We start from the raw sequence: 17,507 nt of genomic DNA, 5'->3' as shown, positions 1-17,507 counted from the left end.
GAACCTCTCCTCTCCTTCTATTCTATTCTATTCTACTCTACTCTACTCTACTCTACTCTACTCTACTCTACTCTACTCTACTCTACTCCAATTGATGAAGTGGTAACAGACCATTTTCTTTCTAGCTTATGGAACATATTGTTGAAAATAAAACCTGGTTTTGTTTTGGTTTTGTTTTCTTTCTTTACTGCATCCTGTGTATTGTTTTCCTTAACTGTTTTCAGGGCTGTATCTTTTCTATTGACTTGGCTTTTATTTAACCACATCTATTGGTTTATTGTTGCTTGGTAGCAAATACTCTCAGGGATGTTAGGATCAGTAAATAGACAAGATGCACAAGGTAAACATGATTATTTCTGAGTAACAGTGAGGGCCTCTTGGCCACCAGTGATTCCTGGTTTCTCAGCCCTGGCAAGATGAAACCTTGGATAGAGGTGGCCACAGAGGTGTAAGGTAGAAGATGTCCCATTGCTTGACTCCATAATGTGCCCATCATCTGGCAACTTGATTGCACAAGAGGGCTTCAGCTGATCATTTCTTAATTTGTATTGATCTCCTACCATGTTACTCTCTCTTGAAGCTTAAGTATGTTAGAGTAGGTTAGGTTAGGTGTTCTGATGAAGGGTTTTTTTGCCCTTTGGTTTTATAGAGTTGTTTTGTCTAACAGACTGTGCATGGCTTGGACAGCAGCACTCTGTGCTGGGTTAGGAACTGGCTGGAGGGCTGAACCCAGAGAGTGGTGGTGAATGGTGCCACATCCAGCTGTCAGCCAGGCACTAGTGGCATGCCCCAGGGATCAGTGCTGGGCCCTGTGCTCTTTAACATCTTCACTGATGATCTGGATGAGGGGATTGAGTCAGTCATCAGAAAATTCGCAGATAACACCAAGTTAGGAGCAGATGTTAGTCAGTTAGAGGGCAGAAAGGCTCTGCAGAGGGACCTTGAGTGACTGGACAGATGGGCAGAGTCCAATGGGATGGCATTCAACGAGTCCAAGTGCCGAGTGCTGCACTTTGGCCACAGCAACCCCATGCAGAGCTACAGGCTGGGGTCAGAGTGGCTGGAGAGCTGCCAAACAGAGAGGGACCTGGGGGTGCTGATTGACAGCCACCTAAACATGAGCCAGCAGTGTGCCCAGGTGGCCAAGAAGGCCAATGGCATCCTGGCCTGCATTAGGAATAGTGTGGCCAGCAGGAGCAGGAAAGTCATTGTGCCCCTGGACTCTGCTTTGGTTAGGCCACACCTTGAGTCCTGTGTCCAGTTCTGGGCCCCTCAGTTTAAGAAGGACATTGAGACACTTGAAGGTGTCCAGAGAAGGGCAACAAGGCTGGGGAGAGGCCTTGAGCACAGCCCTGTGAGGAGAGGCTGAGGGAGCTGGGGTTGTTTAGCCTGGAGAAGAGGAGGCTCAGGGGTGACCTCATAGCCCTCTACAACTACCTGAAAGGTGGCTGTAGCCAGGTAGGGGTTGGTCTCTTCTCCCAGGCAACCAGCACCAGAACAAGGGGACACAGTCTTAAGCTGTGCCAGGGGAAGTTGAGGCTGGAGGTGAGGAGAAAGTTCTTCACCGAGAGAGTCGTTGGTCATTGGAATGTGCTGCCCAGGGAGGTGGTGGAGTCACCATCCCTGGAGGTGTGCAAGATGAGATTGGATGTGGCACTTGGTGCCATGGTCTAGTCATGAGGTCTGTGGTGACAGGTTGGACTCAATGGTCCTCGAGGTCTCTTCCAACCTTGGTGATGCTGTGATACTGTGATAGAAGCCCATAGAAACACTCGGTTGCTTTCCTAATTCTTATCTTTTTCCTTCACCAGAGTTGTTCCTGAGACATTTTACAAAGCACACAGAAATTTAAAGTGCTCTCTACTGCCTTTTAAAACTTCTAATTGCTCTTCCTACTCGCACTACATACATTCCACTCTTTCCTAGGGGGGACACGAGCTGTTGCCTGTGTTGAGCCAGTCGGCCTGGTGACATTTTCCTGCGGTGGCAGCGTGCGTAGAGGATGTGAGATGTGAGCAATCTCTAAGCAAGCTCAGAGTCACATGGTTGGGGTTTTTATCTTGTGTGGTCAAAGGACAAAAAAAAAAAAAGGAAAGGCAGAAAAAAAAAAGGCAGCTTTTGTCTGTGCATATCTGTGCTCTTTCCAGAGGGTGAGACCACATCTGCATACTCTGTTTCTCTCAGAGACCACATCTGCATACACTGTTTCTCTCAGAGACCATACACTGTTTTTCTCAGAAGCTTAGCAATGTTTTGGCTTGTTTTTGTGGTCTTAAACCTGCCACATCCAGAATGTTGTTTATGTTTTATGACACTGAGGGAACCTTAGAGCTCCACTCTCTTTGAGCCTGCTCTGCTCTCACAGGCTACAACTTTCTTCCTGCAAATGACATTTCAAAAGACTTGCTGTGGAAAATACTATGTGTGTTGTAAGTGATGTTTTCTGAACACCTCTTCCTGTTACCTTTCCAGGGAGCTTGCATCTTGCTATTATTACTGGTCAGCTTGAGTTCTGTTTTCCCAGCCAACTTCTCAGTATCTGATGCAAAATAACTGTTGAGACAGAAGGATGATGTCTGGAAGCAGGCATAGGAAGGAAAGTATCACAGTATCACCAAGGTTTGAATAGACCTCAAAGATCATCGAGTCCAGCCTGTCACCACAGACCTCATGACTAAACCATGGCACCAAGTGCCACGTCCAATCCCCTCCTGAACACCTCCAGGGGTGATGACTCCACCACCTCTCTGGGCAGCCCATTCCAATGATGAATCACTCTCTCAGTGAAGAACTGTAAACCTCCCCAGGCACAGCTTGAGACTGTGTCCTCTTGTTCTGGTGATGCTTGCCTGGGAGAAGAGACCAACCCCTTCCTGGCTACAACCACCTTTCAGGTAGTCGTAGACAGCAATGAGGTCACCCCTGAGCCTTCTCTTCTCCAGGCTAAACAATCCCAGCTCCCTCAGCCTCTCCTCACAGGGCTGTGCTCAAGGCCTCTCCCCAGCCTTGTTGCCCTTCTCTGGACACGTTCAAGTGTTTCGATGTCTTTCTTAAACTGAGGGGCCCAGAACTGGACGCAGGACTCAAGGTGTGGCCTAACCAAAGCAGAGTCCAGGGGCACAATGACTTCCCTGCTCCTGCTGGCCACACTATTCCTAATGCAGGCCAGGATGCCATTGGCCTTCTTGGCCACCTGGGCACACTGCTGGCTCATGTTTAGGCGGCTGTCAGTCAGCACCCCCAGGTCCCTCTCTGTTTGGGAGCTCTCCAGCCACTCTGACCCCAGCCTGTAGCACTGCATGGGGTCGTTGTGGCCAAAGCGCAGCGCCCAGCACTTGGACTTGTTGAATGACTAAAGCCATAAAAATTACAAAGGGAAACTATTACAGCATCTACTGCGCTCTCTGATACATTTGTTGCATTTGTAGCAAGGGTCTCCTAAATGAGCAATCTTCAACTAGTGTCTGATGAGAAACTTGGTGCCTGTGAGAGCTTTGTCCAGTCCTGACAGCTGCAGAGCTCCTCCACCCCTAGCTTGATGGGAAGAGCAGAAGATTCAGGTGCCTGCAGTAAGCTGCTGCAGTAAGCTGCTAGCATTTACTGTTCTGCAACACTCCTCTGTACTGTCAGCTTATGTCCTGCAAAACAGTGTCTTGGGAGTCTGTCATTACCTGCTGGAACAAAGTCAGTATTTTAGATACTACATTCAGCCTCTGGACCATACTGGAACACTGCTTGGTGTTATGTGCTAAAAATCATCTTGTTCTTTGGTAGAACAAGAGGACAACGTCTCAAGCTGTGCCAGGGCAGGTTTAGGCTGGATGACCCCTCTACTCAGCTCTGGGGAGACCCCACCTGGAGTACTGTGTCCAGTTCTGGAGCCCCTATTGCAAGAGGGATATGGAGGTGCTGGAAGGTGTCCAGAGAAGGGCCACAAGGATGATCAGAGGGCTGGAGCACCTCTCCTATGAGGACAGACTGAAGGAGTTGGGGCTGTTCAGTCTGGAGAAGAGAAGGCTCCCAGGTGACCTCATTGTGGCCTTCCAGTATCTGAAGGGGGCCTCCAGGAAGGCTGGGGAGGGACTTCTCAGGATGTCAGGGAATGATAGGACTAGGGGGAATGGAATGAAGCTGGAGGTGGGGAGATTCAGGCTGGATATGAAGAGGAGGTTCTCACCCATGAGAGTGGTGAAGCCCTGGAATGGGTTGTCCAGGGAGGTGGTTGAGGCCCCATCCCTGGAGGTGTTTAAGAGCAGGCTGGATGAGGCTGTGGCCAGCCTGATCTAGTGTGGGGTGTCCCTGCCCATGGCAGGGGGGTTGGAACTAGATGGTGTTGGGTGATGGGTTGGAGTCAATGATCTTGAAGGTGCTTTCCAACCTGGTCTATTCTGTTCTGTTCTATTCTATTCTATTCTATTCTATTCTATTCTATTCTATTCTATTCTATTCTATTCTATTCTATTCTGTTCTGTTGTGTTCTGTTCCGTTCCGTCCTGTCCTGTCCTATCCTATCCTATCCTATCCTATCCTATCCTATCCTATCCTATCCTATCCTATCCTATCCTATATGCAAATGATGTAGTATGAGTCTGTTGAAGTGCAACCCAATAAGTGGCTAGATTGGCTTTAGTCTAACTGCCATTATTTTAATGTTCCTTTTTCCCCCCTCCAGCTTGGTGACCCATCTATATTCCCTGCTGTCATCGTGGAGCATGTTCCTAGTGCAGACATCCTGCATAACTACTCCGGCTTAAGCTGCGTGGATGAACCTAGTGACATGATCACTGAGAGCTCTCTGGACGTGGCAGAAGAGCAAATCATAGAAGATGATGATATCACCCTTACAGGTTGGCAGTAGAAATATTTCTGTGCCATGATCAGGTGACCCGTCTGGTGGACATGGGGAGGCTTGTGGATGTGGTCTACCTGGACTTCAGCAAGGCCTTTGACACTGTCCCCCACAGCAAACTGCTGTCTAAGCTGTCAGCTCTTGGCTTGGACCACTCCACTCTGTGCTGGGTTAGGAACTGGCTGGAGGGCTGAGCCCAGAGAGTGGTGGTGAATGGTGCCACATCCAGCTAGCAGCCAGGCACCAGTGGTGTCCCCCAGGGATCGATGCTGGGCCCCATCCTCTTTAACATCTTCATTGATGATCTGGATGAGGGCATTGAGTCAGTCATCAGCAAGTTTGCAGATGACACCAAGTTAGGAGCAGATGTTAGTCAGTTAGAGGGTAGAAAGGCTCTGCAGAGGGACCTAGACCAACTGGACAGATGGGCAGAGTCCAATGGGATGGCATTCAACAAGTCCAAGTGCCGAGTGCTGCACTTTGGCCACAGCAACCCCATGCAGAGCTACAGGCTGGGGTCAAAGTGGCTGGAGAGCTGCCAAACAGAGAGGGACTTGGAGGTGCTGATTGACAACCACCTGAATATGAGCCAGCAGTGTGCCCAGGTGGCCAAGAAGGCCAATGGCATCCTGGCCTGCATTAGGAATAGTGTGGCCAGCAGGAGCAGGGAAGTCATTGTGCCCCTGGACTCTGCTTTGGTTAGGCCACACCTTGAGTCCTGTGTCCAGTTCTGGGCCCCTCAGTTTAAGAAGGACATTGAGACACTTGAACGTGTCCAGAGAAGGGCAACAAGGCTGGGGAGAGGCCTTGAGCACAGCCCTGTGAGGAGAGGCTGAGGGAGCTGGGGTTGTTTAGCCTGGAGAAGAGGAGGCTCAGGGGTGACCTCATTGCCCTCTACAACTACCTGAGGGGTGGTTGTTGCTGGGAAAGGGTTGGTCTCTTCTCCCAGGCAAGCATCACCAGAACAAGAGGACACAGTCTCAAGCTGTGCCAGGGGAGGTTTAGGCTGGAGGTGAGGAGAAAATTCTTCACTGAGAGAGTCATTGGTCATTGGAATTTGCTGCCCAGGGAGGTGGTGGAGTCACCGTCCCTGGAGGTGTTCAGGAGGAGATTGGATGTGGCACTTGGTGCCATGGTCTAGTCATGAGGTCTGTGGTGACAGGTTGGACTCGATGATCCTCGAGGTCCTTTCCAACCTAAGTTATACTGTGATACTGTGATATGTGGAAAAGCCAGGAAGCTTGCCTAGGGATTCTTGGCTATGTCTGTGTATCTCTACTGGTTTTGTGCCATTTCAGCCCAGCAGCAAGCTTAAAACAGAGTATCCCTGGTCGTGTGAATGTTTCCTGCACCAAGGTGGCTGTGGCTAATGGTGGAAAAAAGCTTAATGACAATAAAAAAAAACACAACAGGAAACAAAATTAGAATGGTATTGAATGCCCCTAATGCTCTACAAAACAGAGAAAATGGCATTAATACTGTTAGCAGGTGGCTTGCCCTCCCAGCTGCACAGCTGATAATGCTGAAGAGTTTCATCAATCAATAGAGATTAAGGCAAAGTCCTGCTCAGAGTAGCAGGCAGATTTTCCTATGCTCTTCGTAGGATTTGTTTGCTCTTATTTAATGGTTGGTGCATGCCTAAGTAAACAGACATACCAAAAAGCAGGAGTGCACAGCTTGGGCAGATACACTGCCTTTAGCTTCCTGAGGGTATGCAGTTAGCTGTAAAACGTGCGTGTTAGCGTGACTTACTGCTGTAAGTATGCTCTGTGTAGCGTTAAGTTTGACCACAACAGCTCCATGCAGTGCTACAGGCTGGGGTCAGAGTGGCTGGAGAGCAGCCAGGCAGAGAGGGACCTGGGGGTAGTGGTTGATAGTAGGCTGAACCTGAGCCAGCAGAGTGCCCAGGCGGCCAAGAAGGCCAATGGTGTGCTGGCCTGGATCAGAAATAGTGTGGCCAGCAGGAGCAGGGAGGTCATTCTGCCCCTGTACACTGCACTGGTTAGGCCACATCTTGAGTCTGGTGTCCAGTTCTGGGTTCTTCAGATTAGGAAAGATGTTGAGTTGCTGGAATGTGTCCAGAGAAGGGCAACAAAGCTGGGGAGGGGTTTGGAGTACAAGCCCTATGAGGAGAGGCTGAGGGAGCTGGGGTTGCTTAGCCTGGAGGAGACTCAGGAATGACCTTCTTGCTGTCTACAACTCCCTGAAAGGACGTCGCGGCCAGGCAGGGGTTGGTCTTTTCCCCCAGGCAATCAGCACCAGAACAAGAGGACACAGTCTCAAGCTGCACCAGGGGAGGTTTAGGCTGGATGTTAGGAAGTTCTTCACAGAAAGAGTGATTGGCCATTGGAATGTGCTGCCCAGGGAGGTGCTGGAGTCACCATCACTGGAGGTGTTTACGAAGAGACTGGATGTGGTGCTTGGTGCCATGGTTTAGTTGATTAGATGGTGTTGGGTGATAGGTTGGACTTGATGATCTCAAAGGTCTTTACCAACCTGGTTTATTCCATTGTATTCTATTCTATTCTACTCTATTCTATTCTATTCTTTCCTATTCCTATTCCTGTTCCTATTCCTATTCCTATTCCTATTCCTATTCCTATTCCTGTTCCTATTCCTGTTCCTTTCCTATTCTATTCTATTCTATTCTATTCTATTCTATTCTATTCTATTCTATTCTATTCTATTCTATTCTATTCTATCCTATTCTAATTTTGGCTCTGATAATGAGTAAGGCTTAAAATACAGATGTTCTGTGAGAATGGTCATTCAAGAAGGTTTTACATACTTAAAACATGATTTTGAGGCCTCCTGCCAACTATTCACTTGCTATTCATGTTAATTATTCACACTGCAACTGGCCTTTCCTCGGTCTGTTGCTTCAGCACCACTTAATGTGGCTGTGTGAATTTTTCCCTAGCAGATCATCCTTATGAATCCATATTCAGTGTCATGGATTGTGTGTGAATTTTTGCTTGCATGAGTAATTGTGAAACTCCAGTTTTGTGAATGCTTTTTTTTTTTCTCCTTGCTGGTCACATGAGAAGGGTTTGCAAGTTGCTGCCAGAGGCTGAAAATATGAAATCCTTGTAAGTGATGGTGTCCAAAGGTTTCTGGGATACTTTAGAGGCAGACAAGTATGGTATTGTTCCTGTCATCCACTGCAGTTCAAGCAATCTGGTTTTCTCTACAGGCACAGTGTCCATCAGTCTTATTAAGATATATTAAGTATGTGATTCTCCTCTGCAGGCTTCATCTGGCATGGGGCCATGGCAACCCCATGCAGAGCTACAGGCTGGGATCAGAGTGGCTGGAGAGCTGCCAAACAGAGAGGGACCTGGGGGTGCTGATTGACAGCTGCCTAAACATGAGCCAGCAGTGTAGAGAGGTGGCCAAGAAGGCCAATGGCATCCTGGCCTGCATTAGGAATAGTGTGGCCAGCAGGAGCAGGGAAGTCATTGTGCCCCTGGACTCTGTATTGGTTAGGCCACACCTTGAGTCCTGTGTCCAGTTCTGGGCCCCTCAGTTTAAGAAGGACATTGAGACATTTGAGGATGTCCAGAGAAGGGCAACAAAGCTGGGGAGAGGCCTTGAGCACAGCCCTGTGAGGAGAGGCTGAGGGAGTTGGGATTGCTTAGCCTGGAGAAGAGGAGGCTCAGGGGTGACCTCATTGCCCTCTACAACTACCTGAAAGGCATTTGTAGCCAGGAAGGGGTTGGTCTCTTCTCCCAGGCAACCAGCACCAGAACAAGAGGACACAGTCTCAAGCTGCACCAGGGGAAGTTTAGGCTGGAGGTGAGGAAAAAGTTCTTCACTGAGTGAGTCATTAGCCATTGGAATGTGCTGCCCAGGGAGGTGGTGGAGTCACTGTCCCTGGAGATGTTCAAGAGGGGACTGGACGTGGCACTGATTCAGGCTGGATGTGAGGAGGAGATTCTTCACCATGAGAGTGGTGAAGCCCTGGAATGGGTTATCCAGGGAGGTGGTCGAGGCCCTGTCCCTGGAGGTGTTTAAGCCCAGGCTGGATGAGGCTCTGGCCAGCCTGCTCTAGTGTGGGGTGTCCCTGCCCATGGCAGGGGGGTTGGAACTAGCTGATCCTTGTGGTCCCTTCCAACCCTGACTGATACTATGATACTATGATACTTGGTGCCATGGTTTAGTAGTCATGAGGTATTGGGACACAGGTTGGATTTGCTGATCTTTGAGGTCTTTTCCAACCTTACTGATTCTATGATTCTATGCTATGCCCCTCAGAGGGGACCAGATGCTCTAAAGGCTGTACAGATTTGACACAAAATTATTTGTTGGTTCACGTTCACACCAAAACCAAACTAAAATCACCATTTCTAACACTACTGATAAATGGCTGCTTAATAGGCAGGATTTAGTGTTTGTTCTTTTATATTACCAGTTTCTCAGCACTTTTTTGTTAAGCTTCTCTGTTCTCATAAACTTGATAGGGTGCTTGATTGCATGGGTGAGTTGATTAGGTGGTGTTGGATGATAGGTTGGACACAATGATCTTGAAGGTCTCTTCCAACCTGGTTTATTCTAGTCTAGTCTAGTCTAGTCTAGTCTAGTCTAGTCTAGTCTATTCTGTTCTATTCTATTCTATTCTACTGGAAATAAGCAGTAGCTGTCTTGAAACTGAAGGAAATTGGTTTTAGGGGTCTGTCTACAGGGTGGTGAACACTGGTAGTTTTTTCCCATCTATATAATTTTTGTGGTTTGAGCCTTCACTGGAGTATAAGAGCTCAGATGGTAGCAAACTGAGAATTCAGGTGTCTACAACTCCCTGAAGGGAGGTTGTAGCCAGGTGGGGGTTGGTCTCTTCTCCCAGGCAACCAGCACCAGAACAAGAGGACACAGTCTCAAGCTGCACCAGGGGAGGTTTAGGCTGGATGTTAGGAAGAAGTTCTTCACAGAAGGAGTGCTTTGCCATTGGAATGTGCTGCCCAGGGAGGTGGTGGAGTCATCATCACTGGAGGTGTTGAGGAAGAGCCTGGATGGGGTGCTTGGTTGCATGGTTTAGTTGATTAGATGGTGTTAGGTGATGGGTTGGACTTGATCTTGGAGGCCTTTCCAACCTGGTTTATTCTATTCTATTCTATTCTATTCTATTCTATTCTATTCTATTCTATTCTATTCTATTCTATTCTATTCTATTCTATTCTATTCTATTCTATTCTATTCTATTCTATTCCATTCCATCCCATCCCACCCCATCCCATCCCATCCTATCCTATGCCTTGCTACCCTACCCTACCCTACCCTACGCTATCCTATCCTATCCTATCCTATCCTATCCTATCCTATCCTATCCTATCCTATCCTATCCTATCCTATCCTATCCTATCCTATCCTATCCTAATTCCTCCCCCACCGTCCCCAAAGAGACTGGATGTAAATCTACCAAAAAATAATCTGGAGTCAGTTTGGAAGTAGGAGAAGTAAGTTTTTTAACTATATATATATGTAGAGAGAGAGAGAGCAGTAACAGAGTTTACAAGGGGTAAGGAATAAGGATAAATAGGTAAATATACCAAACCAAGCCTGGATGGTCCTCTATTTCCCTTGATGTATGTGGATTTTGGTCCTTTAGGGAAACATGGATGCAGTAGGGAAAGAAGAGGCCTGACCATGTGGAATCAGGAAGCTAGCTGCAGATGTTGATCCTTTTGAACAAGTGGGGCAGAAGCACAGAAAGATAAAGGGTCACAGTGTCTTCCTTTCTATAGGTTTGCTGGACAGGAAGGGAGAGTGGAATAGACCACCTTTAACCTGGGGGACCCCTCCTCCTGGGAGGGGGAAACCAAGTCCCTCTCTGTTCACCTGGATCAGGTTTCTTGTGTCCCTTGGGGGAAGCAGGATGGGTGTAACCCAGCACAATCATCTAGCTTCAGCCCTTCACAACTATCACACATTGGCAATTGCTTATCTGCAGTTTAAATTATAACCTGTCAAAAACTAGACCAGCATCTGTTTCACATGAAACCCTGGTGATAGCTGGCTAACAACCAGCCTGTTAGCTACATTACTGTTCACTCTGTCATCTCTTCCACAATGAATAGGCAGACTTGCCTTGTCATCCTCCCCTTTCAAAGTCCTTTTCCCTGGAACAACTACAATTACAGTTCATATGGTCAGTTTGTTGCCACTATCAGAGGATTAAAAGTGATTAACCATCATGTAGTAACAGGTGATTACAAAATCACTTGGAGCATGAATTGAGTTTTATCTCTAAAGAGAATACTGAGTCCATTTTTTTCCTTCTGAAGAACACAGAGGATAATGTTTTGTGCAGACCAATTTGTGGACCAAGTTGTCAGGTTTGATACACTTCATGTACCTTGTTAATGTGACTAATTATGGTTGTAAGGCACATAGGAAGGAAAAACTCCTATGGGAGCTACCTCTCCTGTGAGGACAGACTGAAGGAGTTGGGGCTGTTCAGTCTGGAGAAGAGAAGGCTCCCAGGTGACCTGATTGTGGCCTTCCAGTATCTGAAGGGGGCCTACAAGAAGGCTGGGAAGGGACTTGTCAGGATCTCAGGTAGTGATAGGACTAGGGGGAATGGAATGAAGCTGGAGGTGGGGAGATTCAGGCTGGATGTGAGGAGGAAGTTCTTCCCCATGAGAGTGGTGAAGCCCTGGAATGGGTTGTCCAGGGAGGTGGTTGAGGCCCTGTCCCTGGAGGTGTTTAAGCCCAGGCTGGATGAGGCTCTGGCCAGGCTGATGTAGTGTGGGGTGTCCCTGCCCATGGCAGGGGGGTTGGAACTAGCTGATCCTTGTGGTCCCTTCCAACCCTGGCTGATTCTATGATTCTAACTCACTATATCATGTGATCTCCTGACAATAGTTTTTTGTTTGGTTTGGATTTTTTTAAACTTTACCATCTGAGAAGTTAATTTAGAAAAACAGCAATTAAACTGCTGCTTCAGGGGCTATTTGTTCTGGTGCTATTTTCATGAGATCAGGGAAGCAGTTGCTCTGAGGCATTGAGAGGCTGGACAGATGGGCAGAGTCCAAGGGCAGGAGATTGAACACATCCAAGTGCTGGGTTCTGCACATTGGCCACAACAACCCCATGCAGTGCTACAGGCTGGGGTTGGAGTGGGTGGAGAGCAGCCAGGCAGAGAGGGACCTGGGGGTAGTGGTTGATAGTAGGCTGAACAGGGGACACAGTCTCAAGCTATGCCAGGGGAGGTTTAGGCTGGAGGTGAGGAGAAAGTTCTTCACCGAGTGAGTCGTTCGTCATTGGCGGAGTCACCATCCCTGGAGGTGTTCAAGAGGGGATTGGATGTGGCACTTGGTGCCATGGTCTAGTCATGAGGTCTGTGTTGATAGGTTGGACTCGATGGTCCTTGAGGTCTCTTCCAACCTTATACTGTGATACTGTGATACTGTGAACATGAGCCTGCAGTGTGCCCAGGCAGCCAAGAGGGCCAATGGCATCCTGGCCTGCATCAGGAATAGTATGGCCAGCAGGAGCAGGGAGGTCATTCTGGCCCTGTACTCAGCACTGGTTAGGCCACATCTCGAGTCCTGTGTCCAGTTCTGGACCCCTCAGTTAAGGAAGGATTTTGACTTGCTGGAAGGTGTCCAGAGAAGGGCAACAAAGCTGGGGAGGGGTCTGGAGCACAGCCCTATGAGGAGAGGCTGAGGGAGCTGAGGTTGTTAGCCTGGAGAAGAGGAGACTCAGGGGAGACCTTCTTGCTCTCTACAACTACCTGAAGGGAGGTTGTAGCCAGGTGGGGGCTGGTCTCTTCTTCCAGGCAACCAGCACCAGAACATGAGGACATTGTCTCAGGCTGCGCCAGGGGAGGTTTAGGCTGGAGGTTAGGAGGAAGTTTTACACGGAGAGAGTGATTGGGCATTGGAATGGACTGCCTGGGGAGGTGGTGGAGTCACCATCACTGGAGGTGTTCAGGAGGAGACTTGATAGGGTGCTTGGTTGCATGGTTTAGTTGATTAGGTGGTGTTGGATGATAGGTTGGACGCGATGATCTTGAAGGTCGCTTCTGAGTCTCCTCTTCTCCAGGCTAAGCAACCCCAGCTCCCTCAGCCTCTCCTCACAGGGCTTGTGTTCCAAGCCCCTCACCAACTTTGTTGCCCTTCTCTGGACTCGTTAATCTGTGAGAATTTTGAGTTAATGAAATTAAATGAAATAAAGAAAGGTGCAGTATCAGTTAGGAATTGCTGACAGCTTCACGTAGCACCTGGATGAAAACAGTGAGGGGGTTGGGTTTTTTATAGCTTCCCCAATGAGATAAATTTATTTACACATTGGTCAGTCTTAATTAAAAAAAGAAAACAAAGGTAGGTCTCCTGATATACCTGTGTTCTTAAACTCAGGTTTCCAGTGTCAGTTACCAGCCAGCTCAGAGTTAATACTAAAAAGCAATTGCTTACATTTAACAGCCAGCTATTCTGCACAAGGAGTCTAATGAAACCCTCTCTACTTTTAGTATCATCATAGTATCAGGCAGGGTTGGAAGGGACCACAAGGATCATCTAGTGCCAAGCCCCCTGCCATGGCCAGGGACACCCCACACTAGATCAGGCTGGCCACAGCCTCATCCAGCCTGCTCTTAAACACCTCCAGGGACGGTGCCTCAACCACCTCCCTGGACAACCCATTCCAGGGCTTCACCACTCTCATGGGGAAGAACTTCCTCATCACCTCCAGCCTGAATCTCCCCACCTCCAGCTTCATTCCTTCTCTTCTCCAGACTGCACAGCCCCAACTCCTTCAGTCTGTCCTCATAGGAGAGGTGCTCCAGCCCTCTGATCATCCTCGTGGCCCTTCTCTGGACACCTTCCAGCCCCTCCAGATCCCTCTTGGAATAGGGGCTCCAGAACTGGAGGCAGTACTCCAGGTGGGGTCTCACCAGAGCTGAGTAGAGGGGGAGAATCGCCTCCCTTGACCTGCTGGCCACACTTCTCCTGATGCAGCCCAGGATCTGATTGGCTTTGCAGGCTGCAAGTGCACACTGAGAGCTCATGTTGAGCTTCTCCTCCCCCAGCACCCCCAAGTCTCTCTCCTCAGGGCTGCTTTCCAGCCAGTCCCTGCCCAGCCTGCATTTGTGCCTGGGATTGCCTCCACCCAGATGCAGGACCCTGCCCTTGCTCTTGCTGAACCTCATGAGGTTGGCTTGTGCCCACCTCTCCAGCCTGTCCAGGTCCCTCTGGATGGCCTCCCTTCCCTCCAGCGTGTCTGCTGCACCACACAGCTTGGTGTCATCAGCAAACTTGCTGAGGGTGCACTCAATGCTACTGTCCATGGCACCCACAAAGATGCTGACCAAGCCTGGTGCCAGGACTGATCCCTGAGGGACTCTGCTTGTCCCTGGCCTCCACTGGGACATGGAGCCATTGGTAGCAAGTTTAGATTTCTTCTGGTGTTATTTTGAGGTTCTACAGTCCCTGGTTTCGTCTGTAGTAAAACCAGTGATGGATTTACACACAGCTGTGACTTACACAGCCCTTATCTTGGCCTGGAGAAGCACTTGTATGAGGCACTCTGTGGAGCTGCTGGCCACTGGAGAAGCAACATGTGGGATGGAATCACCCAAGGTGGCCTAAAGTTTTCAGGGAAGACACTAGGCAGCAGTAGGGAAAGCAGGAGTTTCACAGAGGTGGGGAACTTCCAGCATGAGGAATAGTGTAATTCTCCACCAGGCTGAGAAGCACAGAAAGCTGTGTTTGGGCAAGCCTTGTGCTAACAGCCAGTGCTGATTCACAGCAAACCTGCTTTTGCAGAACTGGGCTGTGACTGGCTGACAGGTACAGGAGCTTCCCTGTGGGGCTCACTCAGGTAAACAAACTTGCAGAGTACCCTGGGTACAAATGAACTTACTTTTGGGTGTGATTTTTCCCTCCTCTTATACTCTTCCCTCCCTGTCCCCCCTTTTTCCCTCCCTCCCTGTCCCCTCTTTTTCCCTCCCTCCCTGTCCCCCCTTTTTTCCTCCCTCCCTGTCCCCCTTTTTTCCTCCCTCCCTGTCCCCTCTTTTTTCCTTCCTCCCTGTCCCACTTTTTCCCTCCCTCCCTGTCCCCCCCTTTTTTCCTCCCTCTCTGTCCCCCCTTTTTCCTCCCTCTCTGTCCCCCCTGTTTTCCTCCTCTCTGCCCCCCCTGTTTTCCTCCCTCTCTGCCCCCCTTGTTTTCCTCCCTCCCTGTCCCCACTTTTTGTCCTTCCTCCCTGTCCCCCCTTTTTCCTCCCTCCCTATCCCCCCATTTTTCATCCTTCCCTGTCCCCTCTTTTTTCATTCCTCCCTGTCCCCCCTTTTTTCCTCCTTCCCTGTCCCCCCCAGTTTTCCTTCTTCCCTGTCTCCCTTTTTTCATTCCTCCCTGTCCCCCCTTTTTCCCTCCCTCCCTGTCCCCCCTTTTTTCTTCCCTCCCCCCCCTTTCTTTTCTTCCTCCTTTTTTCCTTCCTCCCTTTTTTCCCTCCTTCCTCCTGTGTTTTTTCCTTCCCACTTCCTTTTTCCTTCTCTTTACATCCTCTTTTTAAAGGGTTTCTGCCTATGTGAGGTAACATTTGAAATGTGATCCTCCTCAGAAATTCCCTCCCCAGCCACCATCCTTTCAGTTTGGACTCTGCCAAAGTGTAACAAGTAGGATATTTCATCCCATCTCTTCTTAAATGTGTGACTCTCAAACTACCAGTGAATGGAAAAGCTTTCTGCAGCATTATGAGAAAGACTGAAATAGCAGACACCAGCTTCCCTTTAGCACTGGAGCTGGTTATCTCCAAGCACTATCTCAAGTGAAGTGCTGTGAATGAGCATCTTGTGGTGCTCCATTTCCTCTCTTCAGTGCCCCACACTTCATTTGTGTTAGCTCTTCAGCTCTTCCAGTTCAACTTGCTAACCCAGCAACACCCCAGAAACTTCTTTTCAGCCATTTTGTAGAACTAAATTGTCTCATTATGTGATCAAGAAAGCATGAAGCCTGGCTGGAGTTATGTGACAGGAGTTTAGATCACGGACCAGAGGCAGAGATGGGAGGAAGAACCACAGCCCTTGGGTTTTCAGCAACAGGGAAATACTAATCTGCATCTGGGTGGAGGCAATCCCAGGCACAAATCCAGGCTGGGCAGTGAGTGGCTGGAAAGCAGCCCTGAGGAGAGAGACTTGGGGGTGCTGGTGGACAAAAAGCTCAACAGGAGCTCTCAGTGTGCACTTGCAGCCCGCAAAGCCAATCAGATCCTGGGCTGCATCAGGAGAAGTGTGGCCAGCAGGTCAAGGGAGGTGATCCTCCCCCTCTACTCAGCTCTGGGGAGACCCCACCTGGAGTACTGCCTCCAGTTCTGGAGCCCCTATTCCAAGAGGGATGTGGAGGTGCTGGAAGGTATCCAGAGAAGGGCCAGGAGGATGATCAGAAGGCTGGAGTTGGGGCTGTTCAGTCTGCAGAAGAGAAGGCTCCCAGGTGACCTCATTGTGGCCTTCCAGGATCTGAAGGCTACAGGAAGGCTGGGGAGGGACTTCTCAGGATGTCAGGTAGCGATAGGACTAGGGGGAATAGAATGAAGCCAGAGGTGGGGAGATTCAGGCTGGATGTCAGGAGGAAGTTCTTCCCCGTGAGAGTGGTGAAGCCCTGGAATGGGTTGTCCAGGGAGGTGGTTGGGGCCCCATCCCTGGAGGTGTTTAAGAGCAGGCTGGATGAGGCTGTGGCCAGCCTGCTCTAGTGTGGGGTGACCCTGCCCATGGCAGGGGGGTTGGAACTAGATGATCCTTGTGGTCCCTTCCAGCCCTCACTGATACTATGATACTGTGATAATTTGGCTCAATCCACCTTGTGAATTCATCTTCTGAGAAGAAGCTGGGAGGGTGTTCATGTGGTTAAGAAACTTACTTTTGACATTCTGTATCTGTTAATAGATAGTTGGCTCTGCTCATGGTTTTTTGTGAGCATCAGATTATATTCATTTACATGTTTACATTATTTTTAATGACTACTGTAAGTGCCTTTTGTTAGTCTTGGGTATGGATGGGCAACTCCTAGCCACGTGGTGTGACAGCAATGTAATGCTGGTAACCTCTGACTCACCTGCCATTATTCAGAGTGAAGAGCTGACTATTCCATGACCTTCATGCCTGAAAGCAAGAGGATGGGTTTGTTCCTCATACAGCTCTTTCCAGGGCAAGAGGGAACAGCAGCTGCTCCCTTCCTCTCCATCCACAGCACTGAGGTCTTCAGAGGGACCTCGACTGACTGGACAGATGGCAGAGTCCAATGAGATGGCATTCAACAAGTCCAAGTGCCAGGTGCTGCACTTTGGCCACAACAACCCCATGCAGTGCTACAGGCTGGGCCAGAGTAGCTGGAGAGCTGCCAAACAGAGAGGGACCTGGGGGTGCTGATTGACAGCTTCCTGAACATGAGCCAGCAGTGTGCCCAGGTGGCCAAGAAGGCCAATGGCATCCTGTCCTGCATTAGGAATAGCGTGGCCAGCAGGAGCAGGGAAGTCATTGTGCCCCTGTACTCTGCTTTGGTTAGGCCACACCTTGAGTCCTGTGTCCAGTTCTGGGCCCCTCAGTTTAAGAAGGACATTGAAACACTTGAACGTGTCCAGAGAAGGGCAACAAGGCTGGGGAGAGGCCCTGAGCACAGCCCTGTGAAGAGAGGCTGAGGGAGCTGGGATTGTTTAGCCTGGAGGAGGC

The 17,507-nt window shown here is 49.3% G+C and overlaps 1 protein-coding gene across 2 annotated transcripts in view; it reads left to right on the top strand.

The window, feature by feature from the left end:
* The window catches only part of ELF1 (E74 like ETS transcription factor 1), a 158,364-nt gene that overhangs the window by 100,568 nt on the left and 40,289 nt on the right, over positions 1-17,507 (top strand). For both annotated transcript variants that reach the window (XM_068166491.1, XM_068166492.1), the window contains one exon: positions 4,673-4,847. In XM_068166491.1, the coding sequence (XP_068022592.1) occupies positions 4,673-4,847 (175 nt within the window). The remainder of the gene's footprint in view (positions 1-4,672; positions 4,848-17,507) is intronic.

Source organism: Melanerpes formicivorus, unplaced genomic scaffold (assembly GCF_026170545.1).
Source record: "Melanerpes formicivorus ecotype bairdi unplaced genomic scaffold, bMelFor1.0.p_v2 SCAF_101, whole genome shotgun sequence".
NCBI classification, from domain to species: Eukaryota; Metazoa; Chordata; class Aves; order Piciformes; family Picidae; genus Melanerpes; species Melanerpes formicivorus.
Note: the sequence above shows the minus strand (reverse complement) of the source record. Positions and strands in the feature narration are given on the sequence as shown.